The sequence below is a fragment of the Erithacus rubecula genome (assembly GCF_903797595.1).
Source record: "Erithacus rubecula genome assembly, chromosome: Z".
NCBI lineage: Eukaryota > Metazoa > Chordata > Aves > Passeriformes > Muscicapidae > Erithacus > Erithacus rubecula.
The window spans coordinates 12,488,023-12,509,225 of NC_136661.1; the positions used below are offsets into that span (position 1 = coordinate 12,488,023).

Genomic DNA, 21,203 nt, shown 5'->3' on the forward strand with positions numbered 1-21,203 from the left:
GGCGGCACGGGTCCCACTTACTCTGGGGGATAGAGACGCAGCTCCTCGATATCTCCCAGGAAGCCGAAAAGCGTCCGCATCTGCTCGCTGGTGACGGCCGAGGAGAGGTTGGTGACCTGGATGACGGACGTGGGGCCCAGGGGGAACCCCAACGGGACCCCGATCCCGCCGCTGTTCATCATGGCGGCGCCTGCCCACCCTTACGGCGCGCACCCGGGGGCGCGGGCCCGCCCACCGAGAGGCGCGCGCGCCACCGGCCGGAGCTGCCCCGCGGGCGGGCGCTCTAGCACTCGACTGCTCCCAAAGAGTTGTCGGAGGGACGGGCGGCCCCTGCCGGCGGGGCCTGCGGTGTGGAGATCGCTGGTTTGCCCAGGAGCCGCTTCCCCAGGAGCCACCTCATATGGAGCCGGCTGGGCCGCCGCGCGTAGGGCCCGCCCAGGAAGAGGCGCGGGCGCGGAGGCGCCGCCCCTGCCGCTCGCCTTTGCGCGCGCGTGGCCGCCCCGCTAGCGCGCGCGGCCAGGGGCTGCCCGGGCGGCCCCGTCGGCCCTGGGCGCTCGAGGGGGATTTCCCGTTTAATCGCGCTTCAATCGCGGTGGCCGCGGTAGTAAGGGACGGGATAAACCTCTGGACACACCGTATTTCTAAGCAGGAAAGGCTTGTAAGAGAACCGTGTGTAAATTGTTCTGTTAAAATTGACTGCGACTCTATCCCAATGAAATTGTCTTGCCTGCAGTTGTAGTTCAAGTTCTCCTGAAGAGCTGCATTGGCTGGAGGAAAGGAGGCTGAGCATTTCACGTGTGGGCCGGCACTGCCGAGGGTCAAAGAGCCTTTTCTGGTGCTACGGAGCTGTGCATCCTGGCTCTGAAAGGCTTAAGGTTTCAGGCAGTTTGTAACACTTTCCATTCCCCGAGCATGAAATGAGAAGAGACTGAAGTATTTTTTAAGCTATCTGGGCTGAAAAACACTGCAAATTTGTGACAGCTCCCTGAGCAAGTAGGTCAGTTGTTACAGAATCGCCATAGATAAGTCTGGGCAGTGCTTCTTTTATTGGTGCTCAATACATTACAAAATGTAATTTCAAGCAATTGTCAGAGATGCGTTTTATATAAATACGCTTATGCATATGTTCCAGGTAGGACTTCTTTCAAAATTATTATCAGTGCACTCATATCTTTCTAAATGAAATCCATATTCCAAAAGTACAAGACTTTTTTTTCCCCAGCCATGCTGGTAGTTTAAAATTAGCTTGAGAGAAGTTTATCTGATATCTATCGGTTTAACTGATAGATATTTTGTTATATATTGTGGAAAATAAAACCAATACTATTATTCTATGTTTAGGAGCCTTACATAAAGTTTTATTACGCTTTCATTAGTATATCTTATCCAAAGATGGTTAGCAGAAGATGTAGATATTTTATAAGATAAGAATATTCTTATCTTTTCTCCTTGCATCTCTCAGTGGAGGGTCCAAAATAAAAATTAAAACTTAAAATTCACAAAGAAGCTTTGTGATGTCAGAACTGTCTAGGGATACCTTCCTTCAGGTAAAGCCTATACCAGTACATAGAAATTCTGAGCGACTGGTCTGCTCTCTGAAAACAAAGCAAGCAAAACAGTGTTTAAATTGTGTAATTGTGAGTCCCTGCCACAGTACAAAATTAGCATGGAAAATAAGAATGCCCGAAAATCTAACACTGAAAGTGTCGGGTCACACGTTTTGCCATGAAAGTCTGGAAGGAATGACTATTTTAGTCAGACCATGCAAAATTTAAAGATATTAAGAGGCCACTCCCTCTGCTATAATAAAAACTCTCAGAGCTATTGAGAAAGAAAAAATGAAATAAAAAGAGTAGACGTGCAGAAAGAGAACTGTTGTAGAGGCAGTGCCCAAACATCATCTCTCTAGTCAATGCTAACAGACTTGCATCCTACAAATTGCTGTAGGTCTAGAGAAAACTTCAGCTGTGGTTGAAGTGAATTCATATGTGTACAAGTTACTTTTCGATTTTGCTCACCTGTTTTTACTTGTTATTAACTGCATTTTTGCATCGAAATAAAACTTTAGTAAATAAATTCTTTCATGTCCACCTTGCTTGTCAGGTTAACTAGCAAAACACAATGCATTCTGTAGGTGTTTTGGAGGTAAATTTAAATTCTAGGTTATCTAGAAAAATGGTAGAATGGTGAAGTCGCTAAATAAGAGTGACTATTAACCTTTTGTCTAGGACTGTATTTTGTGATCTTCCCATGAAGATTAAAAAGCATTTACTGATAATGACAATTGCAAGTATCAGTAGAAAAATACTGGCAATTCAGAATGAAGTTACAGTAAAAGCTGTTTTAGAGGATCAGGAGAAGTTTCTTTTCATTACAAGAAGACTTCATTACAAGAAGTCACCTTTTAAGCAGACAGTGGGTGGTGATAGACAGTGATAGACATGGACATCTCTGTGGTGTTCTCTGTGCCTGCAGGGGAAGGGAATTGAAATCACAGTGAGGTAAAAGAAAGAAGCTTTCATCACTTTCTTGAAGTGCAACCTTAAAGGCTTCAAAAGGAATGTTAACCACAGTGCTAACCATTATTTGATCAAAATAAAATAGTTCTATGTTTTAAGCAATTTATGAGAAGTGAAATTTAAGTTCAGATCCAACCACTCCTGTAGCACTGGTAAAACTTGCCTCTGGAAATCTGACGCCCTTGGGACTAACAAGAAAGCTTGAGCAAAGGTGTACCCATGGCTGAGGAGAACCAGGTTAAAGGAATTGTTTACACTCAAGGTCACAGGACATGATGGGATGTTTCTGTAAGCATGTACTGTGTGATCACCTCTAATTATCTTTCAAAGTCATAGTGTTTGGGAAGGGGAATGCTACCCCTAAACTCCAAATGGGCAGGACAGAGCATTGGTAAAATTAGAGGGCAGTCAGACCCATCTCAGTCCCTGGGAAAGTGATGGAGCAAATTCCTAGGGCAGCCATTGTCAAACGTGCTAAGGACAAGAAGAAGACTGGGAATTGTGATACCTTTCAGGTTTATCAGGTAACTGCTCTCATTTTTATGCATGCCTTCGTATAATTTATGGAGTTTTTTTTAAGAACAGAAAAACATCTTACAGAAGACAAACTCTTAATTTTTAAATGTAGTAATGCCAAAAATACTATAAAATTATTTAAAGAAAAAGTATAAAACAGATTTATATACCTACTCAGAAAAATTGTGAAAATATTTTTCCCACATAAAATTTCTAGAGTAGTAATTGTTTTTGGCAAATCAGGTTTATCTAGAAATCTTAAAATCCTGCCTATGATGAGATTAACAGATGAATGCTATATAGTCAGTGTAAGCAGATGAAACCAGTTTAAACCTGCTGCCTCTGGATGGCAGTCAGCTGTGCAAGTTAGCATTGCCAACTCAAAACAGCTGTGAGATTTCTGCATCTGCTTTTTATCTGTTTTACAGCAAACACATGAATAAATTTAAGATTGCTGTATTAAGCATAGCAGTATCTGTTAGAAGAGTCACGTTAGTAGCTGTGGAAGTGTGTTTTACAATGACATTCTTCTCCCTATAAGGACAGATGTATCAAAAATGGAGTAGCTTTTCTTGACTTATAATTATTTTTAAGCTTACTTCAAAATAAGATGAGGGAGTTAGCTGACAACCAGAGATGGTGCTGCTAACTCTGTATCTCCAAGCACATATTAACAAAGGAGGAGTATCTCCACCACTGAGAGACTGGAAAATGCAGAAAAGCAGTTAAGATTTGAGAATCTCAGTCTGAAGACAGATGCTTCATCCAGTAACCTTTCAGGGCAGAATTTCTACAGCCACTTATGAAATCTAGTATCTTTTCTAAAGACAACACTTCTTAGATTACAGAAGCATTTTTTCTTCAAAAGGGGGTTTTAGGAAACCCTTGTTAAAAGTTATATAAAAGTCTACATATCAGTAGATAAACTAATAGTTTTATGATATAATTTTAGTACTCATATGTGAGACTATGTATGTATAGGGAAATTAAAGGGAAATGTAACAACTCAGACTCAGCTTTTTTTTTTTTTTCTTTTTTTTTTAATTAAATTGAGTGTCTGCTGGAAGATCTGCTACTTGCTGTTTTTCTGGCAGAACATGCAATTGGAACTGTTTGGGTAGGTGCCCACTGGAGCAAAAAAAAAGCATCTTTCTTCTCTGCTGTGAAGTTATCCTGCTGGGAATCACAGCATCTAATTCTACATAAGGAGAAAATGTTTTCAAACCTTAAAAAACCCTGTCTGAACAAGGTAATTCAAAGATGTTGGATAGAAAATTCTGGAATTTGCTTGGGTGAATTTCTTCTTCTTTTCAGTCACATTTTGTAGGAGCAGGGCAGAAGTTTTCTTTCTGGCATAAGAATATAATAGAATCTTTGTAATTGTGGAGTTAGAAAACTGGAGTATAACTTGGTACAGGTAAATGTTAATGTTTTACTTCCAACTTCTTTTTTGAAAATGGCATAAAATAGTATTACAAAACAAAGTGAGTTTTGTAAATAGTAACACTAAAAAAAATTCTTGGTGTCTTCAAATGTCTTAAAATATAAGCACATAATGATTAAATCTATAATAAATTAACTACATTTGCAATTAAGTAACACTGCACATTATTTACTGCAGGGTTGGGAGATCACCCAGTGTGTTTTCATAAAATTAAAATGCAGTGGAAAAAAACCATTTGTTTAGATATTTCCTCTGTTTGGAGGTCTTCAGCATGGTTTCTAAGCCTTGCATGCATCAACTCCATCATTCTTGCTCATGTCAGTTAGCAAATAAGAAAATTTTACATGATTTTTTCATTTTTCCACGACTTTGTATTGCATTCAGCTAACCAGCTGTTACTACATATTTCAATATTTATTAGTAAACCTCAGTAGTGAAGCTCCAGGTTTCAGCTGAAATAGTTTTTGGCAGCAATGTTCTCAGAAAAAATACCTTCTCCATGTTCCAAACCAGTTGCTGATTATTGTTGTAATGGAACTTCTATGTGGAAGTTCTTGCAGATGAAAATAAATCAAATATGCAAAATCATTGATGTTAGGAGCTGTGGCAGAATACTTAAAAATCCTGTTTTGCCAGTGCATACTCCTGGTTTTTTTTTTTTATTTGGTTTTGATTTTTTAATTGTTTGTTTGTTTGGGGTTTTTTTTGTTTTGTTTTGTTTGTTTGTTTTTGTTGGTTGGGTTGGTTTGGATTTTTTTTGTGTTTTGGTTTGGTTTTGTTTGTTTTTTTGGTTTTTTTTTGCTTTTTTGGTTGCTTTTTTTCTCCAAAGTTTCCTTCATAAATTACCAACATTAGCAGTTGAATGAGAATTTCTTTGTAGAGCATCTGGTTCATCTGCTCCCACTTTGTCTGTTAAAAGATAGTCCATGAAAAGTTTGTCCCAAAAATTATTTCCACATCTGGCAGACAAGAATGAATATTGTGATATTGTGCCACAGTTTTTTTTATTACTTTGAGCAATACTAAAGCATAAACATTTCAGCCATTTGCAGCATCCAGCCATGCCTCATGAAATGGATGCAGCGCAGAGCCACACTCCCCCTTGTGCTATGCAGCTGCAAAAATAGATGTTGCAGACTACTGTGATGAGAAATTTAATTCCTGGTCCTCTAATGTCTCAAACTTGCAGAAAAGATTTGTTATTTCAGCAACATGACTTTTCATGAAGAACTCTTCTTGGCCATCTCAGGGACCTTACCAGCCTTGTCATACATTTTCCTGCATGTTCTAAGTGCACCACTAAAGCTTTTAATTAGGTATTTATCTAAATACGAGTGGTTGAAAGTGTCCTGACTCAAGCATTACAAGCTATGTGTTAACTGAATCTTTCACAACTCAGTAGTATTTATTCACACTTGCAAATTACTTTTGATAGCCACAACATTCTGTGCACAATATTTTTGATGTAGTTTAAAACACTGGATTTAGTGCTCACTTGTTTTCTCTTTCTTTAAGCCAAACAGCTGCTACTTTTTCCATACTTAATGCTTATCTCTAATACAAAGCAATAATTTCAAACAGTTAAAATTGCAGAACTGAAATACAAGTCTCATTCTCTCAGACAGTATTCAGGAAAAGCAAACTCAAGGGAGCAAAGAGCTGGAAATCAGGGTATGCCACAGAGAAGAGAGTCTCTACTGCCAGGAAGAGTGATGCTGTCCATATTTCAAATGAGGCTTTCAGAAAGCTGTGGAAGAGACTGGCTTCTCCTAGGAACCCTCCAAGAAACTTGGAAACCTGCTCCTGCCAGGTACAAGGCAAGGGCCTGGGGCCACTGGGCTGTGGGCCTGGGGATGCTCTGGCAGCCTGCAGCAAGTGGTCAGCAGCCCTCGGTGCAGGGTGCCTGGAGCCTTTGTTGAGCTGCCCCTGCTTGGAGAGGGTGATCCTCCCACCCTTTAGCTGGTGCTAGGAGGAGGCTTGTTGGACCAGAGGGAGTACCTAGGGCCCCCCTGGACCTTTTCTACAAGACCTGTGCTGCTGTAGGAGAGCTGTACTGTTAAGCAGAGAAATTTTGGAAGTCAGCAACCTGTGCAGACTGGGGAGAAACAGGACCTTCTCAGAACCTACAGTTTCAAGAGCCCTGGACCCCAAGCTGCAGACCTGGGCAGTCTGTCACTAGCAAAACCACAGGTGGAATACCAGTGGAAGGCAGTGGCTGGAAACTGGTCTCTTCCAGCACTGCATGTAAGGCTTGTACTTGTTGTGCAGTTGTAATGGTGTAGCAGAGCTGCAGTTTGAAGGCAGTCTCATAGACACTGTATAAGAATCTTCTGTACACATTCCAAAATTGAATATAATCCATGGCAGCAGGGATACCACACAAAAAAATTCACTTTCTGAAGAAGTGCCTTACACAGAAGTTAGAAGTTAGTATTCTCAGATGCTTGATGAAAAAGTAAACTGTTCAGTTATGAAATAATGTCCAGATAGGGAGCAGATATAGAAAACCTAAATAATAAGGGCCCAATACTCCAGGATCATCAGGGCCATAACCTGTTAATAGTGAGATTCAATTTTCTGTATAGATGAAGTAGAACATAGTGAGAGTGGTACATATACAAGGAAAAAAAAAGACAAAAGAATTTGTATTACTATATTATTTTGTGATTTCCAAGAAAACTGGATATAAAGCCAAATTTAGCTCTCCTGTGAAATTTTGTGCATGGCTGTTTAATTTCTTTACCACATGACCCTTGTACATCTCTTCAGAATGCTTTCAGCATACTCCTAATTTTAACCGTACTCATTGACCTAGGCATCTCTCTCTGTCTATTAAAACTACTAAATTTGCAACTAAAGTCCTCTCTTTGTGACAAGCCACTCAGTGTCCTGTCTGATTTCATTGCAAGACTGGTATGTGTTGGGTCTAGCTGAGATGAAGTTAATTTTCCTTACAGCAGCCCTCACAGTGCTGTGCTTTGCACTGGTAGCTACAGAGGTGTTGATAACACGCTAGTGTTTGGCTTCTGCTGTACAGCACTGGCACAGCACCAGCACTGTCTTCCTAACACTCTGCCCCCATCAATAGTCTGGAGGTGAGCAGATCTTGGACAGGGACACAAATAGGCCAGCTGACCCAAACAGACCAAAGGGTGGCATGTTTCATACATATGATGTCAGTTCAGATAGAAAAGCTAAGAAGAGGAGGATGAAGGTGGGACATTTGTTTTTTACAGTTTTTGCCTTCCAGAGCAACCACTACCCATGCTGATGCCCTGTTTCAGTGGCTGGACATCACTTGCTGATAAGAAGTAGAAAATAAAATTTTTTTTGCTTGTATGTGTGTAAACTTTCTCTTTTGCTTTAGTAAACTGCCTTATTTAAACTTGCAAGTTGTTTTCCATCTTATTTTCTCTCCTGTGCAGTTGGGGGAGTGAGACAGCAGCTTGGTGAGAACCTGGCATCAAGGCAAGGTCAACCTACCACATGGGATTAGCCACAAAAACATTTCTTTGTTGTGAAGAACCCAGTCTTGCAGTGAAATCACTTGGAACAGACCCATGAGCATTGTGATGCACAGAGGCAGGAACACAAATAGGACTTTGCTAATGTACCCTGATTGAGTGCTGAGGTATAATGTAGATGAATATATACTGAGGTATACTGAGAAACTGTAGATGAATAGAATAGTCTTATGGAGAATTTCCTAAAACTTAAATAAGTCCATTTCACACAGCTTTAAAGAGCATTAGTTTATTATCTATTCTCCATGTGTTACCTCAGAAACAGTCCTATTATATACAAAAATTTGGAATGTTGAGTAAATGCTGATCAATAGAAACATTACATAGCTGTTGACAAGGGAATATTTCTAAACAAAACCAAAATAATAATGAATGTTTGATTCTGTGTGTTGCTTATTGCTATGTCTGTGTTCATGGAATGCTTTGAAGTATTTACACTTTTTAAAAACTCATCTGAAAAAGAAACTAAAAAATATTTACATAATAAATACGTGGGAGACTTCAACTTTTCATTACATCAGTTGAACTGATTCTTTAATGAACTATTAAGAATAGAAAGAATTAACACAGTTTGCATCAATTCACTGCCATGCTGAGTAACTCAGGCTGCTGATGGATTTTATTCTATTCAAAATGTAGTTTACAATGCATTCAAAATGAAAAGTGCTGATACTGTCTCTCCTCCTGTTGAATCCTAGCTGGACTAGTTCAGGAGACACCTTTCTCCCACTCCCCACAAAATCATTTAGTCTGACATGTTTACCTTCACACACTGACACTGACAAAACAAACACATTTCAATTCACTGAAAACTCAAACATTTAGTGAGTAAAATCAGCATAATCCATGTTTTATTAGACAATTAATTTGCTAACTGACGGAAGACAAGCTTTGGCCAAGTATTTCCACAAGAAGTACTAAACTCCTTGCTATAAATCTCTACTTATATAGTTCTACCAGCTGAACAGTTTTTGGTAGAATTTTTCTGTGATACATAAATCTGAAAATTAAGTGACACAACAACATTTAAAACTTCTGTTACCATTAAAGCAAAATACAATACAGTATAATTTCTCAGTGATATATTTAAATGTACTGCAAAATGTATACAAAGTCAGTCCAAGATCAGTAAAGAATCAGTTCTGCTTTTTGGACTTTTCCCTTCTCAAAGATACAGGTTTTATAGAAGACCAAGGTCAGTTAGGACTTGTCTGTATGTATCCCCATTAAAAGGCAGTGTGTGATAAAAATAACATGATTAAAAGTAATGAACATGTGATGTGAACATTTTGCATATTCAATAAAAAAATAGAAACTAAATAACAACTAAACACTGAAGCCTGCCATTATATAGCTATGTTTCTCATTCTTTAAGATTAACAGCACACAGAAAATAAGTGAATTTTATCAAAATACAGCACATTTCTGCTAATATATCCAAAAAATCATTTTCTATGTAAATATTACTGAAAATCAACTAAAAAGAATTAAAATATACAAAGAGTTGTTAAAGGGTTTCAATTAAAATTATTAGAACTATACACAGTACAATAAGCAATAGTTAACATCTTTGAAAGAAGTGCAATAATATTGGAGTTACTTATTAAAAAAGTACTGCCTGTTTATTACTGCTAGCTATGTATAATTCCTTTCTCTTCCAGCTCATTGTTCCAAAACTAAAGGAAGCTGGTGTTTTTGCTAGCTTTATTAAAAGCATTTACTTTTTGGGTTGAAAAAAGCGCTTATATCTGTCTCAAACTACTAACTTGTACATAATTAAAAATGAACTGCAATAATTGAATATTGCTCCAATGACAGGCTAATTATTAGCCCTGATTAAAAACAGTTATCGGTCTTCTATGGCACTTTTCCCTGGTCCATAACAACCGTGTATGAATTATCACTGCAGACTATGCAGTCTCTATTCAATTACAAAGGAGAAAGATAATGTTTCTGGTAAACAAAATTAATAGAAGCATAATTGAACCTTTTATACAGTAATAAGGAACAAAGGCAGCCTGTGGTAAATCAGTATTACATTAATGTAATTAGAAACCCTTTAATGACTCTGAAGTGTCTAGTTCACATTTAATGTTACCTGTAGGAACAGCCCTTTACGAAACCTCATTATGAACTGGTGGGTTTTAAGTACACCCTCCCTTTGCTCTCCATCTCACCACAGCCATTCTTCATCACTGCTCCAAGTTTCACGAACTTGCTTTGGTTACCTAGCTCCATGCGTATGGTTTCCTTTTTGATTAACAAGGCAGTGCAAAGGCCAAACAAAATCAAGATATCTTTCATAGCCTTTCCTGCATAATTTATGTATGTTTAAATTTATATTACAGGCAACAATCTTAAAAACTGGCCATTTCAGTTTCATTTTTTAAATCTGTCAGCTTAAAATGGAGTCTTTTTTATAAAGATAAAATTATCACCATTTCCACAAAATTGGGGTTTTCCATAGCAGAGAAAAATCTCTGGGTACAATTCCACAGTACAGTTGAAAAAATTATGTATGCAAGAAAACAACTAAACATGAAGCACATGTGGCAAATGAATATTCAATGACTACATTAAGAACAAATCCTGTATAATATCACAAATTTGTAGTTACAGTCTTCCTAAAAAAAACACCGTAAGCTTTTATTGCATTTTCTATTGGTAGACGTACACTCCAGAACTAAACACTTTTTCTTCTCTCCTGATTCCAGATTTAGATAGCAGATAATTGTTTCACCTGACCTTTATTCTGTCCAACCAGCACCACCTTCCATCTACCCTTTCATCTATACAATGTGCACATAGCAAAGCCAACACTTCATATCCCCGTTCGTATCTACAGAAGTGGTTCAGCGTAACACATTAATATCTGGTGAATAAAAATAAAGGCAATAAACAGCTACAGGACAGACAGCCCTGCCATCTGTCCATTGGCTACAACCGAGGCTTCGCAAAGCCTTGCACAAAGTTTAGTAATGTGTATGAATTATCCAAAAATAAACCTACCATCTGTACAAAAAAACAACACAGGTTTGTTCTTGGAGGAGTGATCCTTAGATTGCTATAATGCTTAAAAACAAGTTTATTCACCATAACGCATTTCCAAAATTAATTCCTGTATGTTCTCTACAGTGGTTTTTCCCCCTTTAACCACAAGTTCAGTATTTCCTGTACAAATTTTGATCATAATTCTTTTTGAGTTATTTTAATGTATAAAAATATGCAAAATATTAAGTTTCCCCATAGTCCTTCAATGAATTCTGTTGGTTTATCCCCACAATCCACGGTACCTATGAAGAAACTTCTCGCACAATGATGAGTTCCACTGCATTTTGAAAAGTCTTTAGCAACGATACTGCTTGTCCATGATCAATATTGATGAAGCTGTATCCATTAGCCTAAAAAGAAATATTTGAAATTGAAAATTACAGTGTTTTATTCCATGTTAGTAAAAGGTATTTCATTATTTCATATAAGTTTATTTAAACTTTAAGGTTTCTATGTGAACGCAGAGAATAAAACACTGCAGATTACTTGCATAATGCCTGCATTCTTCAAAAAACTAAGCTACCTTATCAGCTGTGGAAGAATATTGCAAATAACCAAAAGAAAACTGAACTTTAAATGATCAACATCAGACATCTAATTCATCAGCTGTAATACATTCACACCAAAACCCCCCAAATATACTACATATTACATATCCTATTTTAAATATCAGAATATCAGAAATGGCATCTGTGATAAAACTATTGAGTCCTGTGACAAAAACTTTAAAAGGCACTGGAAGCCATTTTCTTTGTGATAAGACTCTGAGATGATCCCCAACTTGTATTTGCGTGTGACTCTAAACAATATTTTTATTCTTGTGGGAGCCCAGGGCATACCCCTGGCCTCCTTGGAGGTCTGAAAACCCCCCTGGCGAGGGTCTCAAAGACTCCTGAGTGAGACCCTGGTGTCTCAGGCACTGAATTCTAACCACTGGGGAAAATTACCAACATAGAGGGAATGGAAACAAGCTACCAAAATTAGTAAAGTGTAAATTAAACCTTTAGAACGTAGATAAATAGATTTTTTTTTTGAATGTTTATGATAATGGACACGTGGCCAAGATGGAGAATTTGGAGGGGTGGACACCTTTTCCTCCTTCTTCCCCCTGTCATAAATATTGGGTGATACACTGGCACTTTAGATTGGATGGGGTCAGGGCTGGACCATTTAATAAAATTGTATTGGGAAAATTTTGTAAACATGTAACACATAGTACAAACTACATAAGATTCCACCATGGATGCCAGGAAGAGAAGACCACTGCTGGCCAAGCAAAAAGTCCCTGAGATAAGAAATAATAAACAATCCTTGGAACAAGAGAAAACCATCTCTGGCAATCTCTCTTCGGCTGCTTCAGAGAAAACCAGGGTTTGAACCACCTTCATGTCCCTCTGGGGTGATCTCGGGGCAAAGGAGAAACCTCACACTGCAACATCTGGCGTCCCTGGGTGGGCTGCAGCCCACAAAGGTGGATGCAGACTCCTGGACCCTGACACTTGGTATCCCTCTGGATTGGCCTTGTAGCCTGCAAAGCCAGTACAGACCCTCAGAAGGGCAAGCTCAAGAAGACACACAAAGATGAAGGAGACCCCCCCCAGGCAGAGACATTTGGCACGGACCCTGGTGGATCCTTGTAGCCTGGAAAGGCAGGTACAGACCCCCAAAAGACAGAACTTCAGAAGAGGACTGTGGAGGAGATTTCTGGCCCTCTGCCAAGAAAAGCCAAGTTCCAGACGCGAGTCGGAGAGGAGGTATCCTGGGAAGCCTCGCTCCTGTGCACTGCTGGTTGGTTTCAGGAACCTCCGAATCGATTTTGGGCAAAATTGCTTTTTGGGTAAGATGGTTCAGAATCAGACGCATCATAGGATTCCCACCTAGCCATGAGCAGGGGGTGGGAGGTTTACGGCTGCCTTGCTATCAGCAGGCAGAGAAAGCAATTAAAGTTCCTCAGAGACTGGGGAAGGATTCTCACCTAGCTATGAGCTAGGGGAGGGAAGTTTATGACTGCCTTGCCAGCAGCAGGTGGTTCAGCAAAGGCCTTGCCAATAGCAAGGTCGGGGAAAAATTAAGTTAGAAATATTTCCAAGTGAGTTAGAAAACTTAGATTATTGCCACTTCACCTCTTCAGAAACCCTGACCCCAGAAGACGGGAGGGCGCAACTGGCAACACCCCAGGCTATGGGGGACAGAGGGGAGGGGGACGGGACCACGAAAAAGGCGGGGAAAAGCGCGGGTTCAGTGCGTTCAGCTGCAGGGATGTCCAGGGAGAGGCAACCTGCAGCAACGGCCGGGACACAGGAAAGCGAGAATTGCGAAAAGACACAGAGAGACCTGTCTCCAGCTGTCAGGAATGCTGGGGGAGGAGATGAATGCCCTGTTTCAGGGAAACCTGAGTTATACACTTTAGAACTGGCAGATTCTAATGGGGAGAGAAATTTATGCTTTGTAAAGTCAAAGGAGAAAAATTTAACAACTTTGAAGCAATTGCAGGCAGCTGCCTGGACAGAGCCAGACAGAGCAAACCCGTCCACAGCAGCGTGAGGTCACAGCCCAGGCTCACCGAGGGAGCATGGGTCAAATGCTGCAGACAGGAGGAGGGATGGGGGATGGAGAGACACGCCAAGAGCTGCTTTTTATCTATATTTGATCTATAGTATTTATCTATATACAAACAGAGCAAGGGAACAGGATAACAGACTCACTTTTATTTTCAGTTCTTGTATGTTAAACTAAAGGTGTTTGTTTTGCATTGTTGTTAAAAAAAATATGCTGAAATTTTAAGAATGGTGAAGGTATTGTAATAGTATTAGGTATTTTAATAATTTAAGGCATAATAAGGTATTTTGTATTTTATTTGAATACATGTCATCCATATTTAGTGATTTGTTATTGCTCAGATATGAGTGGACATTTATCCAAATGTCAACATTGAGTTTTAATTTTCCTATAGTTAATTGTTTTAAAGAAGCCAGTTTATAAGTATTTGCAATACTTTCAATATAAATCAATAGATTTTGAATTCTTACAAAGAAGGAGCTTGCAAATTTATGTTTTAGATTTATTATCAATATTTTAGTTTTCCTTTCAAACCAAATTGCAATGGATTTCTAGTCTACATTTTTAAAATTATCAATGAAATGCTGTGTGAAATCAAGACCACTTCTTGGGATCATTATTTGAACTGTAAAATTTAATCTGAATCAAAATTTTCTTTATATATATATACATATTGGAAAAGCAGTATTTATCAGTTTGATTTTAAAATTAAAATTTAGTTTTTCTATTCATTAAAAAAAACATACACTGTAATAAGATTGTATGAATTCTATATCACAAAACGATTTTGTTTTCTGTTTCATTGTTTAATCTGAAATCTTTCAACATTTTAAGTAAGTTCTGGAAAGCCTCCAGACGTGTCCTTGAATCAAACGTATGAAGATAATCAGCTAAGTTGTGAACTTAATGTTTCTTTGTTTTCTTTTAATTAATTCTCTCTTTTATTTTGGCAGGTCTTTTGTGACCTGGCACTGTGCTATCTTATGGTTTTGAATATTTTGCAGAATTCCAGAAAATTATTTGAGCTTCATTCTCAGAACAAATTCCTAGTGTTATGGTTTTCCTGAGTTGCTATCACAGAAGCACTGCAGTGTCTTGCCATGTTCAAAGTATCTCACCCTCAAGAAGAATTTTAGAGAAAATGAGTTGCTAGAAGAGTTTGATTTCTTTTTGAAATGTTTAATTGTAGCTTTGTTGCTAAGAGTTGTGGGTTTTTTTCTTTAATAAGATGATGTCAGGGAGTTCTCTTCCAATTAGAGTTTAGGCTCTGGCCAAGCCTTGATTCTAACTGAAAGAGAAATTGTGTAAACCCAGGTGTTTTCTGCATCAAAATAATATTCCAGTCATTTGGATTGGCAATTTGACTTATCAATATAACAGATGAAGCTGACTTTGAAGTGAATTTGGTGTTCATTTTCCAGAGATGACCATCTAATTCCTCATTGAATCATGGTTTGTCAGGTGTCTGCAGACCTTGAGGTGATGACACAGTTTTTTAAAGATTGATGATTATCTAATCTCGTAAATGTATATCTTGTTTAAAGTATTGTTAATTATTGCATTACGTTTACTTGCAGAAGATTGTAAACTTTGGGTTTAAGTTAGATAACAATTGAAATAATAGCTAAGGGAAAATTCTCCAGTTTTGATCAAAAATTTAGAGACAGAGAAAGTTGAAAAGCTTTCAAAGTAAGCAAAGTAAGTCAGGGAAGGGTTCTGCTTGTGTCTCCACAGAGAGAGGACAGAGATGGGAGCCAGTGAGGTATGAGAGGCAATGTCCGGCCAAGACGTGGGCAGATGCTGGCCCTGGAAGTGAAGAAGGGAGCTCGCAGACAGAATCAAGGACAAAGGATGTAAACTTCTCTTCAAACAAGATATAAGACTTAAGCACTGACAGTGAAACATGTTTGTTTATATGCTGTTGTATCATATCTTTTGTCAACTATGTTAGGTAACAAAGTGGATTTACCAGTGATGCAGCCAAGGGAGAGTGTTTGGGAAAATTTAGCACAGACAGTGGGGTTGGACACAATTTATTTGACGTATTCCAAGCCAAAAAAGCCATTTTCAACATGTCTGGTGGGATTGTCAGTGAAAGAATGGCCCATTCTGGAGGGCATCCCTTCACGGGTGATGTGAGTTGTAACAACTCCTGTGGACGGATGGCATGTGTGGGTTCAATTACTCCCTGTGGCCTTTTTCAAACTAGAAGAATTAGAAATTTTTGGTTTGACAATGGACTTTCGAATTGTATTTAATTTTTTAGGAGTGACAATGAACCAAACAATGGATGTTACTCCAAATAAGAATGTATATAGCAATTATACTGTAGTCTCAAACAAACCATCCTTCCGAGTTCTAGCACAGTTATCGTGTCTGGATGTTCTGTTTGACCTTTTTGATCTTTTACCTTTGTAAAAAGAAATTTTGAAATTAGGTTTTTATATATTAGTGGGGCTTGTTGTTATTCTCATTGCTTTGCCATGCATCATCCAGTGCACTCGGCACACCTTGAACAAAGCTGTAAGAAGAGTGTTTTTGGTGCAAACAATGGGGGGAGATGTGGGAGCCCAGGGCATACCCCTGGCCTCGTTGGGGGTCTCAAAACCCCCCTGGCGAGGGTCTCAAAGACTCCTGAGTGAGACCCTGGTGTCTCAGGCACTGAATTCTAACCACTGGGGAAAATTACCAACATAGAGGGAATGGAAACAAGCTACCAAAATTAGTAAAGTGTAAATTAGACTTTTAGAATGTAGATAAATAGATTTTTTTTTGAATGTTTATGATAATGGACACGTGGCCAAGACGGAGAATTTGGAGGGGTGGACACCTTTTCCTCCTTCTTCCCCCTGTCATCCATATTGGGTGATACACTGGCACTTTAGATTGGATGGGGTCAGGGCTGGACCATTTAATAAAATTGTATTGCATTGGGAAAATTTTGTAAACATGTAATACATAGTACAAACTACATAAGATAAGCCCTGCCTTCACCAGGCAGATTCCACCATGGATGCCAGGCTGAGCAGACCACTACTGGCCAGGTAAAAGGTCCCTGAGACAAAAAAAAATAATAAACAATCCTTGGAACAAGAGACAACCATCTCTGGCAATCTCTCTTCAGCTGCTTCAGAGAAAACCAGGGTTTGAACCACCTTCATGTCCCTCTGGGGTGATCTCGGGGCAAAGGAGAAACCCCAGACTGCAACAATTCTTGGACAAATTTGTCTTGGCAAAAGAAGACAGGCCTAAGTGGCCTACAAAAGACAGGGAAAAGATGGCTATGGCTCAGCTTCTCAGAGTGTACTAGTGCCAGATCATTCTCAACCTGGTCAGTAAAATGTGGCAGAAGGACAAATTTGTCCATTTAAACTGTAACAGCTGCCAGCTGTTCATGCCACCTTTTTCCTTGAGCTACTTATGTGGTGACAGAGAGCTGGATGTGCTCTCTGTGCCTTAGCTGTGACATTGTGAAAGTTACAGTTCTTATCCCATCACTGAACACTCGCTATTGTTACCAGCTGAATCCTTGGTTAGAAGACTACAGGTTTTCAAATTCTTTCTACAGTTGCAGAGGGAGATTTATGTAGACTATTCAGACAGCAAAAGTGGCAACAACCCTTCCAAATCATAATTTGTACAGAATGGCCTAGCCTAGTCTTAAGTTTTACTTTGAATTATCTAATAACTAGTCATGTAGAATATTTTTTACTAGACATATGTATTAGACATGCATTATAATATGCATGCCTATCAAACGTTATACAGAGAACATTGCAAAATCAAGCAATGCAAAAGCATTTTGGAGGAGATGACATTCATTAAAAATATTCATGGAATTCTGAGTGGCAGCAAGACAGAGTGCGACTGTCATTACATCATCACTGCTGAAAAGATTATCACAGCTGAAAAGAATGTGCTGTTACAATAAAAAAATACTCTTTGTTATGAGAAATAAAATGGCCTCTGATTGTCTAAAAGCATGGAAATGCAACTTGCCCTTGAGCTCTTTTTCAAACTGAATTCCTTATTAAACAATAAGCAAAACCCAAGCAGTGCCAACATAAAAAAAGGCTTCAATAAGGAATTTGATTTGCCTATGTGGCATTTATAAAGACAGGAATAAACCATTATGACAGAAATTACCTTTCAGGTATGTCATCCCTGTATCAGTAAGAGGACTAGGATCTCTCTCAGCCCAGTGAGGAGAAACAAGCACAGATTATCGTGCTCAAGAACAAGACATCTTGGAACAACTGAGTCTCAGTTCAATCTTCTTGTGTGCCTTTCAGCTTTCTCCTTCATTTGAAGAATTAGGCTAGTTTTCAATTTGGCTTTGTTTTAGAATATACTTCACAGGATGTTGTGGTTTAATTGAGGTACTAGTGGGGGTGGGGGGGAATTTGGTTTTGGGGTTTTTGTTTGTTCTGTTTTTAGAAAACGGAAATGCAGAGGAGTTGACTCCATCAACATTTTCATGATATGGTAAATAATTATTTTTAACAAGCTCTGCAATTTAAAGGTAGCTAGAACAATGTTTAAATGTCCCACTAGCCCATTTTGGTTAAGAAAGTAAGGCACTATTAACATTCTGTTAATTTCCCTGACCCCTCCCCCAATAGTTTATGAGTTCATTAGACAACTTCAAACAGATCTGATACAGAAAAAGTCTGACAGGTACAGACTACCTAGAAAAGGAGCAACACAGCTTGCAGTCCAGAAGCCATGGCTCCTGAAATGCCTGACTTGGCTGGCCAGCAGCAGATGGACTGTGACCAGCCAGACACCAGCCAGCAAAGGGGCAGCTCTGGCCAGTGCTCGTGCACATCTGGCCTGCCAGTGGGGCAGAGGCAGCAAAGGCTGGCAGGAGCTGCACAACGGAGAGGGATGTAACAGGAGAGTGCAGCTCTGGCTGTCAGGGGCCACTGCTCATGTTCAGACAAGACATTATTCACAACTCTGCATGTGAATGACCACAAATCCACTAACTGAATGATATTATAGCCTAATGAAATGCTCATATTCCATCTCAAATGACGTCTTTTGTCACTTTTTTTTTGTCTTCAGAAGTGTGACAAACGTTCAGAATTTGAAAAAATGATCTACTGTGTCTCAGTCTGAGTCACTTATTGGCATGTTAGATGGCAGAACATGAAAAGCTTCATCCCAGAATATATGAATAAATCAGGAAAACATAGGTAATCGATCTAAAAACTAAACCTTTTTTACATCTTAGGTGCAAACTGAAAACAAACAAGTATATTACATGAGCTATTTAATTAAGTCATTACAATACCTGAATTATTTTATCCCCTGGCTGTAACAGCTTAGATGCAGGTCCATCTGGCTGCACTCTGGTTACAAATATGCCCTTGAAAAACAGAGGTGGAAATTTTTGACAACTTATTTATAAATAAAAGGATAGCATCAAACAGATGTAATTCAAAACATTTTTTCAATTTTCCATCCTAAGTAGAAGAAAATGCAATACTATTCTATAGGTCTCTGGCGTTTGTGACTGCCTTTCTTTTCTGATGATAAAAATCCAGAATTATCTTTAAAGGGTTACTGAGGGGAAAATTGTGATCTACCTTAGTTTAATTTGGCAGATGTATATGACAGGATGAAGTATCAACCACCAGAATAGAGCTGTAGGCTAAATTACTGTGTCTTTTAGAGGAGGATTCCTAATTGTACACTATACAATTCACTATCTCAAATCTGCTAACTGATAACTAGAACTGTGCAAAAACCACTCATATGGAATAATCATCTATAGTGTCATGCAACCACAGTGATCACCTAAAACCTTGATTCTCCACATCATTTGTCCAATTTTCTGTCTTCCAGTCCTGAAGAGTAGTGTCTTGGGAAATACATATACTTTCTTTTCTCCCACTACTGAGCATGAGAAATATAGATCAGAAGGCTTTCAAGAAGCATTAGCATAGAATACTTACATCATCTTCTGGTCTGAATGGATTTCCTCTACCCCCAACTCCTCCTGATATACTGAACCCAAGTTCTGGATCCTTGTCAACTCTCACTCGAATCTGTGTAATTACAACAAAGTTAGATGAATTTCCTGAAAATCTACATTCAAAACTACTGTAATGAAATTATTACTAAGGAATTCAGGTGAATAAAAGTTTTAAAATGAAAAAAAAAGCAGGTCAAGAGTGTATTATATCTCATAATATTAATGCATAACAAGATTGCATACAACAACATTATGCATCATTGTATCTATAATAATAGTAGCATTGGAGTAAAACTTAATCATAATTCACATGGGCTTTAAATTCAGAGACACTTTGATATTAAGTAGGTTACTTTAATGCCCCTAGCAAATATACATGCTGGTGTGGAAGAATCTGTTCCTCCTATTTCTTTGCTACCTCTAGATAAATTTTGTTAATCAAATTTCTTTCCTACTTTCACTGCAAATTCGACATAGCCAAGACTCTGTCCTCTTTCTCTTGCTAGAAGAGTTGAATAAAAAACTCATTTTACACAGGAAGTGGGCATTCTCATTCTAGCACAGAATGAAAATGTAGTTTTCAGGATTTTCTCAAAAAAATTCACACAACATGGAAAGAAGGCTGTCACAATGAAAGAGTATAAGATTGGTATAAATGGTGTAAGAATTTCTTATATACACATCTGTCTATCATAAATAAAACTGATAATTATCAGGCATGCATTAGATTGCTCATTTTTATGGATTTTTGCATATGGATACACATTTCTGCACTTGCAGATTTTTTAACCATTCCAGAAGCAAAGTACTCTAAGTTGCACTGTGACTTTGCTTTTTCTTCAGTTACTAGCTAAATAATGAAATTGAGATAAATAAATAAATTTAGGTGAGAAATTAATTTTTGGCTCAGTAAAAAGATGCAAATTAAAGTTTTTGGTACATTCAGTTAAAATTCTACCAAATTTCTCTCAAAACTGGAAGGAATGGGTGATTTGAGGAGTAGAATTGCTCTGAGATAACATCTTTTTGTTGGAGATAAATCCCCATATTCTTACTGTCCCCATTTACAGAGAAATGATAATAAATGAAAACAATATAACAATTGTCTCTAACTGATAGATGTCATATCTGTCAGATAGATTTTACTCTTACCTCTTGCTTTGCCAACTCATGGCTTTGTCTGGGAGAGCACTGGGACTGTGTATAGGGAGGCTGGTGGGCAACTTTCAACATCAGGTAATCAATTAATTGCTCTCTAGATGGATGTCTTGCAACTGATGATTGAGGAGGGAGATGATGGACTTGGCTGTAGTTTGCTGGAAGTCTCTGAGGCTGGCACATTTGTCCATTTGTTAAAGGCATCTGAAGAACCACGAATACTCAGGGTCAAACATTTTATAAGCAGCAATCCTCAATTCTTGCTTTATTAATTCAATACTTCCCTTATGTGACTGCTCTTAATTTTCCGCAACATTACTAAAACTACTCTTCTGGATCATGTAAAATTATATCCATTTTGCTTACAGCTATCAGCTCTGACCTGCAGAACAGTTTGGAAACCAAAAACTTTGAGTGCTAGTTTATTGCACAAATTATATAGCTTTTACTTT

The 21,203-nt window shown here is 38.5% G+C and overlaps 2 protein-coding genes across 6 annotated transcripts in view; both read right to left on the bottom strand.

Moving 5' to 3' along the window:
- Nucleotides 1-425, bottom strand: part of SREK1 (splicing regulatory glutamic acid and lysine rich protein 1) — a 31,561-nt gene extending 31,136 nt beyond the window's left edge. The window contains exon 1 of the mRNA XM_079330680.1: nucleotides 22-425. Within this exon, the coding sequence (XP_079186806.1) occupies nucleotides 22-182 (161 nt within the window). The 5' untranslated portion in view covers nucleotides 183-425. The remainder of the gene's footprint in view (nucleotides 1-21) is intronic.
- Nucleotides 426-8,583: 8,158 nt separating this feature from the next.
- The window catches only part of ERBIN (erbb2 interacting protein), a 118,675-nt gene continuing 106,055 nt past the window's right edge, over nucleotides 8,584-21,203 (bottom strand). For all 5 annotated transcript variants that reach the window (XM_079330494.1, XM_079330493.1, XM_079330495.1 and 2 more), the window contains 4 exons: nucleotides 20,746-20,955; nucleotides 19,574-19,666; nucleotides 18,910-18,984; nucleotides 8,584-11,404 (listed from right to left, as the gene is read on the bottom strand). In XM_079330494.1, the coding sequence (XP_079186620.1) occupies nucleotides 11,297-11,404; nucleotides 18,910-18,984; nucleotides 19,574-19,666; nucleotides 20,746-20,955 (486 nt within the window). In that variant the 3' untranslated portion in view covers nucleotides 8,584-11,296. The remainder of the gene's footprint in view (nucleotides 11,405-18,909; nucleotides 18,985-19,573; nucleotides 19,667-20,745; nucleotides 20,956-21,203) is intronic.